This window comes from Dasypus novemcinctus, chromosome 5, assembly GCF_030445035.2.
Source record: "Dasypus novemcinctus isolate mDasNov1 chromosome 5, mDasNov1.1.hap2, whole genome shotgun sequence".
NCBI classification, from domain to species: Eukaryota; Metazoa; Chordata; class Mammalia; order Cingulata; family Dasypodidae; genus Dasypus; species Dasypus novemcinctus.
The window spans coordinates 21326038-21341221 of record NC_080677.1 but is presented as its reverse complement, the minus strand read 5'-3'; the positions used below and the strand labels follow the sequence as shown (position 1 = coordinate 21341221).

At 37.1% G+C, this 15184-nt stretch overlaps 1 protein-coding gene across 1 annotated transcript in view; it reads left to right on the top strand.

Moving 5' to 3' along the window:
• NME8 (NME/NM23 family member 8) overlaps positions 1-15184 on the top strand; it is a 77016-nt gene that overhangs the window by 14401 nt on the left and 47431 nt on the right. The window contains exons 10-12 of the mRNA XM_058298039.2: positions 3567-3659; positions 4784-4965; positions 11837-12012. Of these exons, the coding sequence (XP_058154022.1) occupies positions 3567-3659; positions 4784-4965; positions 11837-12012 (451 nt within the window). The remainder of the gene's footprint in view (positions 1-3566; positions 3660-4783; positions 4966-11836; positions 12013-15184) is intronic.

The following is a 15184-nucleotide window of genomic DNA, read 5'->3' as shown; positions in this document are numbered from 1 at the left end:
CACACTGTGGTGGAACATTTGTTACACATAAAATAGTATCATCTAATTGTTACCACATCCATAGTGTACATTTGGGACACATTCTCCATACTGCCCCATTATCAACACAGTACATCTGTGGCATACATGCAAGCATATTACATTATTAATGCTATCCACAGTCCAAAGGTCACTCCAGTTGTATTTTTCCCATGCTTCTCCACATTCCCACCACCCTGCTGTAGTGATGTACATTTGCACTAGCTCCCAAAGGACACTCTTGCCTCTGTACCATGAATCACAATTCTCATCCACCTCTGTGATTTTCAGTCCTGGCTTCTCCTCAGGCTGGGAGTGGAGTCATAATGGCAGCTACCGGCCTCTTTCTGACTTGGCTTTCCTAGCCTTATACCTTAGCCAACCAAGTCTACAAATCCGTAACCAAAGTCAGTGGCCAACCATCTCTTCCTCTCCTGTTTTGGGGAAATGGAGCTTCCAATTCTAGCCACAAAATAGCGCCTGAGGCAGCTTGCACTGCCAAAGTAGGTTAATCACTGACCTCCATGGCTTGGCCAGTCATTTCCCAGAGAGACTGAAAATGCAAGTCCCCTCAGCTTCCTCCCTGCTGAAGGTGGTACTGGGGCCTGGGCTAGAGCTGCAGTCTGATCTGGATGGAAAGAAGCTAGTCCCTACCAGCACTGTGATTTTCAGCCCACTCCGCTTCCTTTTGTGCCAGGCCCAAGTTAAGCTGGTGGCTACCAGCCTCTTTCTGACTTGGGTAGGCTCAGACTTTAGCTGTTCTCAGGATTATACTTTAGCCCATTGAATTTACTTATCAGTAACTGAAGCTCGTGCCCAACCATCTCTTCCTCCCCCATTTTTGGGAAGTGGAGCTTTCAATTCCAGTCATGGAACAGCTCTTGAGGATGGGCACTGACCTCCATGTGTGGAGCGCTCTACTTAATGAATCTTCTCTGCAGACGGGCAGTTTTCTCCTTCCCTTTCTTCAAAGATGTGGCAGGATGTTCTTCTGGTCTCCTGGAGCCCCCAACAGGTGCTTCAGCTAGCTCCAGAGAGCTCTGGGTGTTTACTAACCGCTCTGGAGCAGGAGCTGACTCTAGGAGCTCTTTACTCCACCCCCATCTTGCTGGTTGTCTGGAAGGGAGGCTTTTATGTTTAGTTATGAAATGCCATGGAATGGGACTAGTTACTTTGGCAAAATTCTAGGAAATATAGGCTGTTAACATAAATTATTTTGATTTATTTACTGATTAAAAGTTGTTTCACATATCAAAAAATATGATGGTTCTTATATGGGACTGTAATCAATGCTCTCCATGTTTAATGATTAGCAATTCATTGTCTTCAGTTCATATTAGCTTGCTTTATTTCCTGTAAGCTGTCACAAATGAGTCGACCTTTTAGAGGCTTGATCGCTTAAGGAAACAGTTAATGTTTTTGCCTTAGAGCCCAAATAATTCTTTAAAAGGGAAAACTACAGTCCAACTTTTCCTCTAAAGGGCCAGATGGTAACTATTGTCAGCTTCCCGGGGCATTCAGTCTCTACCGCAACTACTCAGCTCTGTCGTGACAGCAAGAAAGTAGCCGTAGACTGTATGTAAATGAACGGGCATGGCTGTATTTCATTAAAACTTTATTTACAGAAACAGCTGGTGGGCTGAATACGGTCTGCAGTCTATAGTCTGATGACCCCTAAACAATGACTTGCTGTTGAAACACGCAGACTATATTGAAATATGAAGGAATGTTGCATATACAATAGAGGAAGTCACATAAGGGTTGTTTCAGAGGAACTGAATACCTCTCGATGAACGTGACATCATGCATTCATTCCTTCTTTAGCTATTGCAGCATTAGCTTTGATTAAACTGCAGTAAAGCAGATGGCCTGCAGATCAGGGGATTCATACTGTCTCTTCCAATTATGCATTGACTTAATTAATGTCAATGTCTGATAGCCCTTGTTTCCAGATTCTGGTGTGTGTGTGCGTGTGTGTGCAGAGCATGCGCACCAAGCTGCATTCACTTCCTCATATTTTGTTTATACTTTATAGAGTGTACATTTATAAAGCATACCTCAGAGATATTACAGGTTCAGTTCCTGACCACTGTTATAAAGTGAATAGCACAAATAGAGCAAGTCACACAAATTCTTTGGTTTCCCAGTACATATAAAAGCTGTGTTTACACAACACTGTAGTTTATTAAATGTGCCATGACATTATGTCTAGAAAAACTATTTACATATCTTAATTAAAATGTGACACAGATACTATGTGAGCATATGCAATTGGAAAAATGCCGCCAATAAACTTGCTCAACGCAAGATCTCTTCCTATCTTCAGTTAAAAAAAAAACAAACCCACAATATCTGTGAAGCACAATAAAGCAACATGCAATAAGACTAGTTACACCTGTGCTATCACATACCAGAGGTTGCTTGTTAGACCCTGTTTTAATAGCCCTTTTGGTGAAGGTGTTCAAAATTGTGTATTTCTCTTAGCTGATGCAATCTTAATGTTTTTGTTTCTGAGTGGTAATCATTTCAGAGATGGTGTGAACATCTGCTAAGACATTCCCTCTCTGAAAGACAGTAAAAGGCTACATAGCCGGACAGACGAGACAAGGACCACTTTGAATAAAATGAAAATGAGCATACTGCATTTTTCTACACGAGTAAAGGAGGAGTTTAAATGTTTCTTAGATTTTATTTCCTGTGGTCAAGCACTAAGGAATTAACAAAGACATGATTTGGTTTTTTAAAAATGCTTCACATTGAAATGGTAGTCAGAAAAGGATTTATGAAGATGTAACCAATGATCTGCGATATTAACAAAGCCAGTGGAATGTATCTGATGCTGGATAATCCCAAATCAAGTTGAGCTCACTTTACTAGTATTCTTTAATGTAATTATTGAGTTGCTTTAAACCCAGTTTCCACATAAATTTAATTATTCAATACCTCATTTGACTTGTCCTATCTCCCTCCAGATTTCTCTTGGTTACATTTTTTTTAAATACTTGAGTACCATGAAAACTGAATTTCAGGTTAAATTAACTTTTCATTAATACAAGTAAAGTGTGGTTAAATCTTAAATTCTGTCCTTCTTACAATCTGGGATATTTTCGTTGCTGTAAGATATACCACATTAAGTGTTCTTGCCTTAACAAATTAAAGACTAAAAATGTTAAAAACAATTCGGAAAATAGGTGGTTCAGATGTGCTTGTAAATTTATTGTTTATGAATGATTCAAAAGCTGTCATCTCTTTCCTTGGAATTTTGTTAATTCTTTCCATTTTGAGGCAATTCATTTAAACAGAGATGTTGCTGAGGCTCTGGTACAAGTCTTGAAAATGCCACTACCCAGAGGGTATGAAAAGGGTCTTCCTTGTTTATATACTTTTGAGCAGCTTCAAACCTTGTGCCTCATGGATCACAATGAAGTCTTTTACAATGAAATACATTCAAACCGGGTGGTTTGTTAAGCCAAGAAACAAACGTCCTAGGCTGGTTTTACATGCTGTCCCACCGCACTTCTGGATCTGACCTTATTTTCTCATTCAAGCTTTTGAAGGCGGGATTTGTCATAGAAGGAGAGGAAAAGAAAGTGCTCACCAAAGAACAAGTTAGGGACTTCTATAGTCCATTGGCAGACCAGGTAAGAATGTTTAAAAAAAGAAAAACAAGTGACTGTGATTTTCAAATATGGCGGGTTCCTGGAAGCTTTAGAGCCTCAATATGGAAAAGCTAATGTTTAAGCCCGACCAATCAACTTGCCCCAGGAGTCCCTGTTGGTGTCCATATCATGGTGATGCCAGTGACGCAGCTATGGGGACGTCCCCAGTAGAAATAGAGGCAGCCAAGCTAGATGGCTCCATTCTGGTTGGAATGACTACCTCTTGGTGGCATATCCTCTGAGACTCCCTGCATCAATGCTCTGGAAGAGAATAGCCAGGCTTTTCCTAAAGATTTTTTATCCTTGGTTGGAGGTTCCTTGTCATAAGCTACACAGAATGCTTTGTCCTTTCTCTACCTTAAGTCTTCCGTCTTCAGTTATTTTAAATTCTCCTTCACCTGGGAGAATATAATAGAGACAGTGCTGTGTATTGAAAAGTACAATGGCTTCAGGGTCAGGAGACAATGCTTCTAGAACTGCATTGTCTAATGTGGTAGCTACTAGATGTATGTGAATATTTGAATTTAAGTGAATTACAAGTAAACGGAAATTTAAAATCAGTTTCTCAGTTACACTAATCATGTTTCAAGTGGTCCATAGCCACATGAGGCTACATGTGTGTTGAACAGTGCAGAATACGTCTGTAGTTACAGAAAGTTCTATTGGACAACACTTTCTACAACTAGCTGCACTATTCAAATAGTATCTCTTGGGCTCAACACTCACATATGTAAAAGGAAAGGATTGGTCTAGCTACCTAAACATCATCTGGAATGTTTAAAAATCCAGCCCCTGGATTCCAGTGGAAACCTACTGAACCAGATTCTTTGGGGATGGGCTTCTGCAATCTGTTTTAATAAACTTTCCACATGATTCAGATGCACACTGAAGTTTGAGAACCACTTTGACTATCTTTAAGATCAATCCCTGTTACCTCTGAACATTGATCTTAAATGATTTGTTTGTAATAGGAGATTTATCAGGATAACATTCCCTTGGCCAGTGATTACGAAGGGGCAGATTTCATTTGACCTTGGTAGCTGTTACAATTTTAATTCATGCATTTCAGGAGCCCAGAGCAAACAGTTTATCACTTTATTTTGTAGCCTGACTTTGAAGATTTTGTCTCTCTTATGACAAGTGGCCAAAGCTGTATTCTAGTTATCTCTCAAGGAAATGAGGAAGAGGATTCCTCGGCAGGACCTGAACTAGAGACCGAACCATATGAGGACAAACCTGCAGTCGAAGTTAAGGCTACATATACAGGAACGAAGAGTAAGCGGGTCAGGTAACTCAAGACCGGAATATTTTTCATTTACAATGTGTCATTAAATAATGAAATGTGATGTTTAAATATCTCAAAATCTAAGGACAAAGCTCTTCCATGATAAAGGCACAGTATTTCTTCCAGTCACTCTAATAATATTGCATATTCAGGACGTTTGGGATTGCTATGTAAGTTATGTCAAGAGGATTAGAGAGAAAAAATTTTTTCTCTGCTTGACTTTTATAGCAGGCACGCCATTCTGGCTTGGACTTGAGGGTTAGAGGGGGACCATTCCACATCCTCCAATATAGTTCAACTGTCATCCCTCATATCCCCCTTCTTGATCCCTAAAGACAGTAAACACAACCTACTTTATTACTTAAGACAGCAGTTTTTAAATTGCTGAGAACAAAATGGTTGTATAATTTTGTTAATACTTTTTAAAAATTATTATATTGGAAAATTAACACAATTAATGTGCAGAATGTTGGTTTTGTACATTGCCATTTGTGCCTTCTATTCCTCAAAAGACTTAGAAAAGTGAGAGAGTTTAACACAAGATTTGTCAGAGCTGTGCCTAAAGGGAAGATGGTCGAAGAGGGACATATATAGAGTAGTTTGGTCTTGAGGCTTCAGGGTTTATCCCCTCCTGGTTGGTATTTTCTTGGTGAGAATCTCCAAAATATTCCTTATTTCCTTATTAATGAATTGTAGTGTTTTTTCTTGAGTAGCTGCATCTGTGGCTTCTAGAGATGTCTTACTTTTCTGGATGGTCAGAAAAGTAATTAATTAACTCCAAGTTTAAAGCAAGAGAGAGAAACTCATAAGGGAAATTGTAAACAGTAGTAGTTTCTTATAGGGTTGTGAGTGAAAAATGATAATGAGTAAACAGGGAAAGGTGAGGGGTGTGTTAGGAGTATTGGGCATTAAAATCTACCAGAATTCATGCCATAATTGCAGAGCCATTTTTAAAAAAGTGTTCTATGAAACATTCTTTAATGCAACTGATATAAGAGAAGTCAGCATTCCATTAGTGCTATTGTTCAGGTGATAAATCTCCATTGCACCCAACTTGGAGAAGCTGCTATCCCCAATTGTTCAATAACTCCATAACAAAATGAGTAATTTAGCCATTTAGTTGGCCCAGTCATGGTAGGATGAGATGCGTACATTTTGCTCTGGCAAAATCTGTAGTATTTTCGTCCTGACCTTGGAGATTCCATTCCCCTTCAGCCCATGTTTATTCTGAGGTGCGGTCACAGGCAGGCAGCAGGGAATAGAATGGTGCCAGCTAGTTTTTACAGCTCTTGTTCTGGAGGCTTGACTTTAGAGGGACCTTGTATTTCCATCTAACTTCTTTTTAAGTAGATCAAGACCCTAAAGACGAACAACCAAAACTCTCATGGTTAATTTATACACATATTCATTCTTATTCTTTATTGCCACCACCAGCCACCTCCACCTCAATGCATCCTCCCTCTCCTCTCTGGAGGGGGTAAGGGGTGGGATGAGGCAGAAGGGAAGTTAAAGCAACTATACTGGGGGTGACAGGTGGCTCCTTCCAGGAACATGAGCTATGTACAAGGCAGCATACAAGTCTGTCCAGTTGGTTATTCCAGAAACAAATACTGCAGTTTGTGAACCCTCATGGCTTGGGGGCAACCTTTTCCATGACCACCAATGGCCACCTGTTCCCGTGATGGCTGGGAGGATGAGGAAGAGACACGGATTGCCATTTGGCTGAAAAAATCTGCACAGTACCCACATCTTCATGCAGATTCTCGATTCCTTCATGATAGCTTTTGTCACATTATTTATATTATCTGTTTACACACCTCTGTCTCTCATCAGCCTATGTGTTTAGAAATCAGAAGTCAATGCCATTGCCTTTGCTTTCCCGTCATTCTACAGAGGAAGAAGGTGGGATTCCATTCATACATTGCTCAGAATATTATAAGTGGTTACTGGCAGCGTCTTTGCTCAGTCATTCATTTATTCTTTTATGTGTTCATTTATTCATCTAACTTACTGAAGTCTTCCTAGGGGCCACATCATGGAGATGATCTCTGAGACTCCTTTCAGCTTTAAATCTTTGTGGCTGAGATAAGATGCCTGTTCTTACTTCCTATACTATATCATATTTCGCTATCCATAGCTAGTGTCTCTTCTATTCTTGGTAAACTCTCTGGTTGTTCCCATACAATGGCATGGTTAGAGAAAGCTAGATTTTTCTTTTAAGAAATTCTCATTTAAATTAAAGAAAATATATATAGTTCTTAAAATCATTTTTAAAGGTGTTCCTGGGATTAGGGACTTCTGAATTCTGCACCCTTATCCTCTACTCCCATCTCAGGGCTTTCTTGCCTCTCCATAATCAAAAGAAACATAATAGCAGCTATAATTTATAACAGGTGGTTGTAAATGGGGTCTGTAGCTCAGCTAAGTTCCCTAACAAAAGAGAAGGCAAAATGTGGTGGAGTGGTGCTTTCTCCAGTGAGGGCTAGGTGAGTGCCTGGAGATGGGACCACAGACCCTGGTAAAAGCTAGCTCAGGCTTGCGATTCCCAAGGACAAGGGTCCTCTTGAGTATCCCTGGGTCTTTTTGATTCCTGAAAGGCCAAGATGGGGCTGAGTGGAACTGCCGAATTCCATGCCCTTGAAGCACTCCGAGGCTTTTTCCTAGGTGTTCTCCTGCAGGTGTGACAGCCTGCTGGCTCCTGCAGCATAGCCTGTAGCCTGAGGACCACATTCTCTTCCATCCAGGATTTCTACCACTGAAACCCTATAACTAGACTTAAGTCCCAGCAAAGAGAAATAATTACCAACCTGGAGTACTCTAGCAGCTAGAGAAAAGAAGTTCTACAGAAAAATTGGAAGGTATGATAGTCATTTGAGACTCTAATGGCTTAGAAAATCAGATGAAACATCTTAAATACAGGACAAAAATGAAACAGAACGCATGAGAGCAGAATCAAGCAATCTGGAGAATATATCTGGGAGACCTAATGTGCTATTGAGAGAACTTTTATATGGAGGAAAAAAGAACAGATGGACAAGTAATAGAAAAAATTTCTTAAAGTGAAGAAAGACGTGAGTATGGCAATTGAAAGGAGTCACAGTGGTCCAGCCTGAATTTATGGAAAAAACCACAGATATGGGCATGTCTGGGGAAAAAAACTGGCAATGAAGGATAAATATAAAATATTTAAGGCATGTGGGCAGAAAGAAAAAGCAATGGTATACTTATTATATCTGACACCCAGAGGAGAATTTTTTTTTTTAATACTCCTCCTCTATACAACGAAAGTGTATCAGTACTAAGTATGAAATGAAACAAATAATAATAATGGTCAGAGAAGAAACCTAGACAGTGAAAATTTTCTTTTAGGAATTTTGTATATAAAAACATGTACAAAAAATAAAATAAATGTTATAATGAAAAGAGGAAAAAGCAATGAGTTCACACTTTTGAATTTCATTAATGTGTTCTTTATCTAAAGGAGAAACAGTTATACCTGTATATATACATATGTTATTCCATCAAAGAAAAAAATATGTTTATACTTTTGAGCCTTAACTTCTGCATATGAGTCAATGATTGTCTCAAAATTGAGTTTTACCGTGTATTCATGTATAATGAATGATTTTACCAGATTTATCATTCTGTCTTCACTTATGGTTGATTGAAGGGCATACATATTTTTATTTTAATTTTGAAAATTTTCATTGACTTAAAATAACAGATTTACAAATAGAGGAAAGTTTTAAGCAAAAGAATAAGTTTAGAAGAGAGACATAAAATTCCCATTTCACAATAAATTCCAGAAATTGCAATACTGCTCACCCACAGCTTTGTCACTTTGGGATCAAGTTCTCATTGCAGAGTACATTTATTAAAGGATAAGTAATAAAAATGTGCTAACTTGAAGCTTACCCGTGTATTATTAATATAGAATTAAAATTCAACACTAACCACAGCAATTGTTTAGAATGTAGACCAGCAGAAGATTTTTTCAAGGATGAGCATTTTGTCATTATCATTGCTTAGGATGGCTGGTGCATGATGATAATGAAAAACAGCTCGATTTTAGTTGGTTTTATAATGGGTTTTAAATCCTCTAAAGACAATGTATCCCCTCAGGACCTGCACTCAGTCAGACCTTTTCCGTTAACTCCGTACTTGGCAGCAACTGAGAACAAGTTATTTAAGAGAGAAAATCATCTAACTAGCATTGGACTTGTTGTCAGACTACTGAGAGAAAAAGACTACAACTCCAACATTCCTTATTCAGCCAAGATATCGTGTAAAGGAAAGTGTTAAGGGTGTGCTTAAGAATGTATAACCTAGATACCCCTTATATGGAAAGTAACTGTAGAAAGTCTCAAACAAACAAAAAACGAAAGAGTCACCTCAAGATGAGGAGCAAAAGATGAGGAAAAAGTTGTTGTCAGTGGCCCTTGGATTACAGACATACTCTCACATTTTCTCACAACAGGTTACTATGCAGTAAGACGGCTAATGAAAGACTCTTGAAATCCAAAAAAATTTTGATAAATTCTGAATTATCTCTACAAAACCTAAGAGCTGCTGGATATGTTTGGCAAAATGGTTCTAAAATGTCTCAGAGAGGGGAGAGAAAGATAAAGAAAGTAACAAAGTGCTTTAAGGTTCTTATTTTATTCGAGTATAGGAATGGGTGTTAAAATTGGGAAATAACATACCTGAATACATCAAATATTTGATTATGAAAAGAGGTAAAAAAAGATTAGGGCAGTGGACAAATATAGAACTTCCACATTAAGAAAGGGAAAGGCTTGGAATGAATAGCAACTTGATCAAACCAGCAAGATAAGGAAAAGAAAAAACGAAAAAACCACAAGGTTAAATAACAGTATTTATTAAGGTGTACTAAATAACATCAAGTCAAGTATATGACTATTATATAAAATATCAAAAGGTTAATTTTACCATTAAATGTAGAAATTTCCAGATTACGTTTAAAAAAAAACAAAGTAAATTTAAAGCCCTCATAGTAACAATCATAGTAATAATCATCAACGGTGCTAAAACCATTGTGTGCAAGATATTCACACAGTTTCAAATAAGGTCCCAACAGATTGCTTATTAATTATATTGAGGAATTAGTAGTTTTTCATTGGAGAAAACTGGTAAGTACTATACTAATATCACCAATAATGGAAAAAACTGCCTTTGTCCACCTCTTGTTGATGTGTACCAAGAATACAGCACCACTTAAGTAATCTTGGTCAAAATTCATAACCTGAATCTAATCTTGAAGAAACCATTGGGCACATTCAAACTAAGGGACAGTCTCAACAAAACAGTGGCCTGGACTCTTAAAAAATATCAGTGTCATGCAAGGCAAGTAAGGCCATAGAGATTAAAGAAGACTAGGAGAAAGGATGACCAAATGCAACAGAAGATCCTGGAATAGGGGAAAACTAAACAAAGAACAGTATTGGCGAATTGGTGAAAATTGGAATATGGAGAGTTAATTAGATAAAGTTTATGTCAGTGTAAAATTTCATCAGATATTTAGGAGTGAGTGTTTAAGATGTCTGTAACTTATTCTCAGATGGTTCAGACAAAACACACACATTCACAAAAAGAGAGACAGACAAAGAGGGAGAAAACAAATATGGGAAAATGTTAATAGTTGGTGAAGCTACATGATTCATATAAATGGGAGTTCATTGTCCTCGTCTTGCAACTTTTCTGTAAATTTAAAAATTTTCAAAGTAAAAAGTTTACAGAAAAACCACTCATCTACATTTTATTTCCAAGAAACAAATAAAAAGAAATAAAAGGTGGAAAAAACTGGAGAAAATAAAAGCAATAGAACTGAGCATTAAAAGTGCTAAACTTCATTGACTATGAGGTGCAGCGATGCTCAGAGATGTATTCACCAAATGCAATGAATGTCTCATGATGATGGAGGAGAATGTTGCTATGGGGGGAGTAGTGAGGTGAGGGGGGTGGGGGGTATATGGGGACCTCATATTTTTTGAATGTAATATTAAAAAAATGAATAAAGACAAAAAAAAGTGTTAAACTTGGTAATAAAGGATACCATCTAAAAGGCAGTGCTTATTCGGAAGATACAGTCTCCAAAAATTTTTGCCTCCCAACCAAAATACCTAAATACACAAAAAATAAAATGTTAAAAATAATGAGAACTGGATAGAAGTACCATTATTGTGAGAGATCTCAGAATACTTCTAGTAGACAAAATAACTAAAGCTATACAGAAATGAAACTGCACATTCCATAAACTATATATAATAATATGTGGTGTAAAATAAATATATATACACCCTTAAATCACACAAATAAAAACTTGGCTTTTTTTTTTCTATGCCCATTTTGAATAGTTCCAAAAATTCATGGTTTTCTTTGTGATTATTTTTAAAATATTAAGATTTTACCATGTGTATTTTCTGATCATAATACTATAAAATTGGAAATTAATAATAAAATGATGACCAAAAATGTCTGAAATATTTGAAAATTTGAAATGTGCTCCTAAATGATCTGTGGTTCAAAGACAAAATTAAAAGAAAAAATAGAAAGCTTTACATAGAGAAAAAATAAACTTTCAAAAACATTTTATCTTGGTCTTTGCTTAGCCTCTTAGAAAGTCAAACATAGATGATATCAGGTAACTGAAATTCTTGGAGTGGGTATATAAAAAGAGTTAAATTAAATATATATTATTGGGTATGATAGAGTGGTTGAAATTATCTTTCTTAAAATTCGATTTCTATTTTACTAAACTTAAGTTATTTGTGAATATATGTGAGTTTTGATTTGTTGTCATAGTTATTAAACTTTAGCTTATAATAATTTTAAATTCTATTTTGGATTTTGATAGTTTAGAAGAATATCTGGAAAGACAACATGTATCTGAATTTTGCGATGTTGAAGTTAGCTTAACTAAGGTTAATAAATTCCTTGAAATCTTCTTTCCTGATTTTAAAAAGCTTAAAAACATGAAATTTCAAACGACACTGGCATTAATTAGACCAGATCTCTGTCAAGCAAATAAAGGTAAGAAATGAAGTACCAATCATTTAGTTATTTTTTTAGATAGGATTTGAATCAGTCACACTATAAATATACTAAGAGACACTATTTTAAAATATAACATTGAAGAAAAAAATTCCTGAAATAAGAACTTGTTAATATTAATTTATGATTTCTCAATAATAACAAATAAAACATTTTTGTAGTTAATGAGTTTACAATGCATTCTCTAACCTACAGGTTTGTTTGAGAAGATTTTAATATAGGAGAAATTATTTCATAATAATAAAGATCAGAAACTTTCAAGTTTTAAATGCCTTGATTAAAGCTTAGTTCAACCATTCATTAGTAATGTAACTCAAACAAGATATTGTACTGTCTGTTTCTTCACCTGTAAAATTCAGGAGATTCAATGAGAAAACAGTAAAGCACCTGGCATATAGATACTTAAGAAGTGCTAGTAATTTTTTTTAATGTAATAAACTTTATTTTTAAAGAGGTTTTAGATTAAGAAAAGTTACATTGAAGGTATAAGGGATTCCTGCATGCCTCACCCTTTCCCCCTCCCCCATTTTCCCCTATTAATAACATCTTATGATTGTGTGGTACATTTGTTCCTGTTGATGAATAACCAAAGTCTATAGTTTACATTGCTGTTTCTACTTAATTCCAGTGCCTTCTCCCCTCAAAACCTCTGGTAGCCACTGTCTTTATATGAATGTTACCTGTTCTTCCATTACTACAATACTAATTACTACAATATTAATAAGTTTACTTTGCCTTATATTTCCCCCTTATATTTGTTCATTCCTCAACCTTGAGGATTTGGGAATGGTGATGCTCACTTTACCTCAGATGGGGAGGGGGGGCAGCTTGGATGTTATGGGGCAGATGAAAGGAACTGCTTTACTTGCAGTTGTAAATACTCTTTGTTTTTTGTGATGAGGGTTGTCCATCATCGTCATTTTGTTAGTTGTCCTGGGCAAATCTGATGAACTGGAGAGTAGGTGTTGGCCACAACTCTTCTAAGATTCGGGACTCAATCAGTATATGAACAGACCAATGATTTAAGTCTCTGAGATATTTAATGTGTATAGGCTGAAAAAAAAAAAAAGGGTTAACAGAATTATAAATGAGTCTAACTGAGATATTGGGGAAATTGTCATATATTTCAAGGTAAGGTCTACTGACAGGGTGCTGATTTCAAGGGATTGTGTTCCTTGCCTATAGTGTCTGGATGGCTCTAGAGCCCTCAGGAGCACCACTATTTGAGGCTTTGTTCACAGTAGCAGTTACTGAGACCCGTAACCTCTGGAATGACCTCCAGACTCATTTTGAAATTTTTTAGCCATAAAAACTTTTGTACTTGATGTTTCCCCCTTTTGGTCAAGGCCTTTTTCCAAATGTGTTGCTGGTTCATGCTTCATATTATTCTTGAACGCCAAGGAGGCTCATCCCTGGGAGTCATGTCCCATGCTGTGGGAGGGGTGGAGGAATGTAGTGCATTTATTTGCTGAGTTTGGTTTAGAGAGAAGCCACATTTCAGAAACGAGCAGGTTTTCAGGAGGTAACTGTTAAGCAATAGTTATTGTTAGGCTAAGTTTTAATTTAACAAGAATAAGGTTCATGTTATGTGCATTAATATTAAGAGCGTGACATATTAGTCTATTTTCTTTTATTAGGCACTGCCTACATACTGAAGAGATTTTTACCCCTCTATTTGAGAATATAGCAGGACTCCTCAAAATGGGAGTTTAAAATTTGGTTGTTATTTTATGTGGGACTCCATCCACTGAGATTAATCCCCTATGACAAGATGAACATATTCATATTCCATAGAAGCATGTCCCAGGGGCTTCCTTTCCCACACATCCCCTCACCACTGACACCCTGCACCAGTGACCCACCCCTGCCATATTTTCCAGAAGAACATTTCCACAATTGTACTTTCAACCACAGATCTCCCCCTCCCCTAGAGTTCACATTTCCTTTCTCCAACCCTCTCTCCAATTCCATGGATAGTCCACCCATCCTCCAACCCTTCTCACCATCACACTCCAGCACTGTCAACCCCACTCAATCCCTGTATCACCATCACTCCCATCCATTGCCAAATCACCCCTTTCCACTTTATCATAGGTTCTGCCCAGATTGAACATTGGCTCACCACTCTTTACTACCTTTCCACGTCCTGGTAACCTGTCTTCCAGACTCCATCTCTGTGAGTCTGCTCAATATGCTTAGGTTATATCAGTGAGGTCTTGTGGTATTTGTCCTTTAGTGACTGGCTTACTTCACTCAACATAAGGTCTTTGAGATTCACCCATGTTGTCATGTGTGTCAATATTTCATTCCTTCTTACAGTTGAGTAATATCGCATTGTATATACCACATTTTGCTTATCCACTCATCTGTTGATAGGCACTTTGGTTGCTTCCAACATTTGGCAATAGTGAACAATGCCACTATGAGTATTGGTGTGAATATATCTGTTCATGTCTCTGCTTCAATTCTTCTGGGTATATGCCTAGTAGTGGGATTGCTGGATCATATGACAATTCTATAGTTAGCTGGCTGAGAAACCACCAAACCATCCTCCACAATGGCTGCACCATTCTACATTCCCATCAGCAGTGGATGAGTGTTCCCATTCCTCCACAGCTCTCCAACACTTTTAGTTTTTTTTTTTTAATAGCAGACAGATTAATAAGTGTAAGATGATATCTCATTGTGGTTTTGATTTGCATTTCCCAAACAGCTAGTGATGTTGAGCATCTTTTCATGTGCTTTTTATAGTCAGTTATATTTCCTCTTTGGAAAGGTGTCTATTCAAATCTCTTGCTCATTTTTTAAATGGGTTGTTTGGTTTTATATTTTTGAGATGGGGATTTCTTTATATATGCCTGATATTAAGCCCTTATAGGATAAGTGGTTCCCAAATATTTTCTCCCATTGAGTGGACTGCCTTTTTACTTTCTTGACAAGCTCCTTTGAAGCACAAGTTTTTAATTTTTAGGTCACATTTATCTATTTTTTTTCTTTTGTTGCTTGTGCTTTGGGTGTAAAGTTTATGAAACCATATCCTACTACAATATCTCATAAATGCTTCTCTATGTTATCTTCTAGGAACTTTATGGTCTTGGCTCTTATAGTAGGTCTTTTATCCAAAAGAATGAGAGAGGATCACCATCTCACG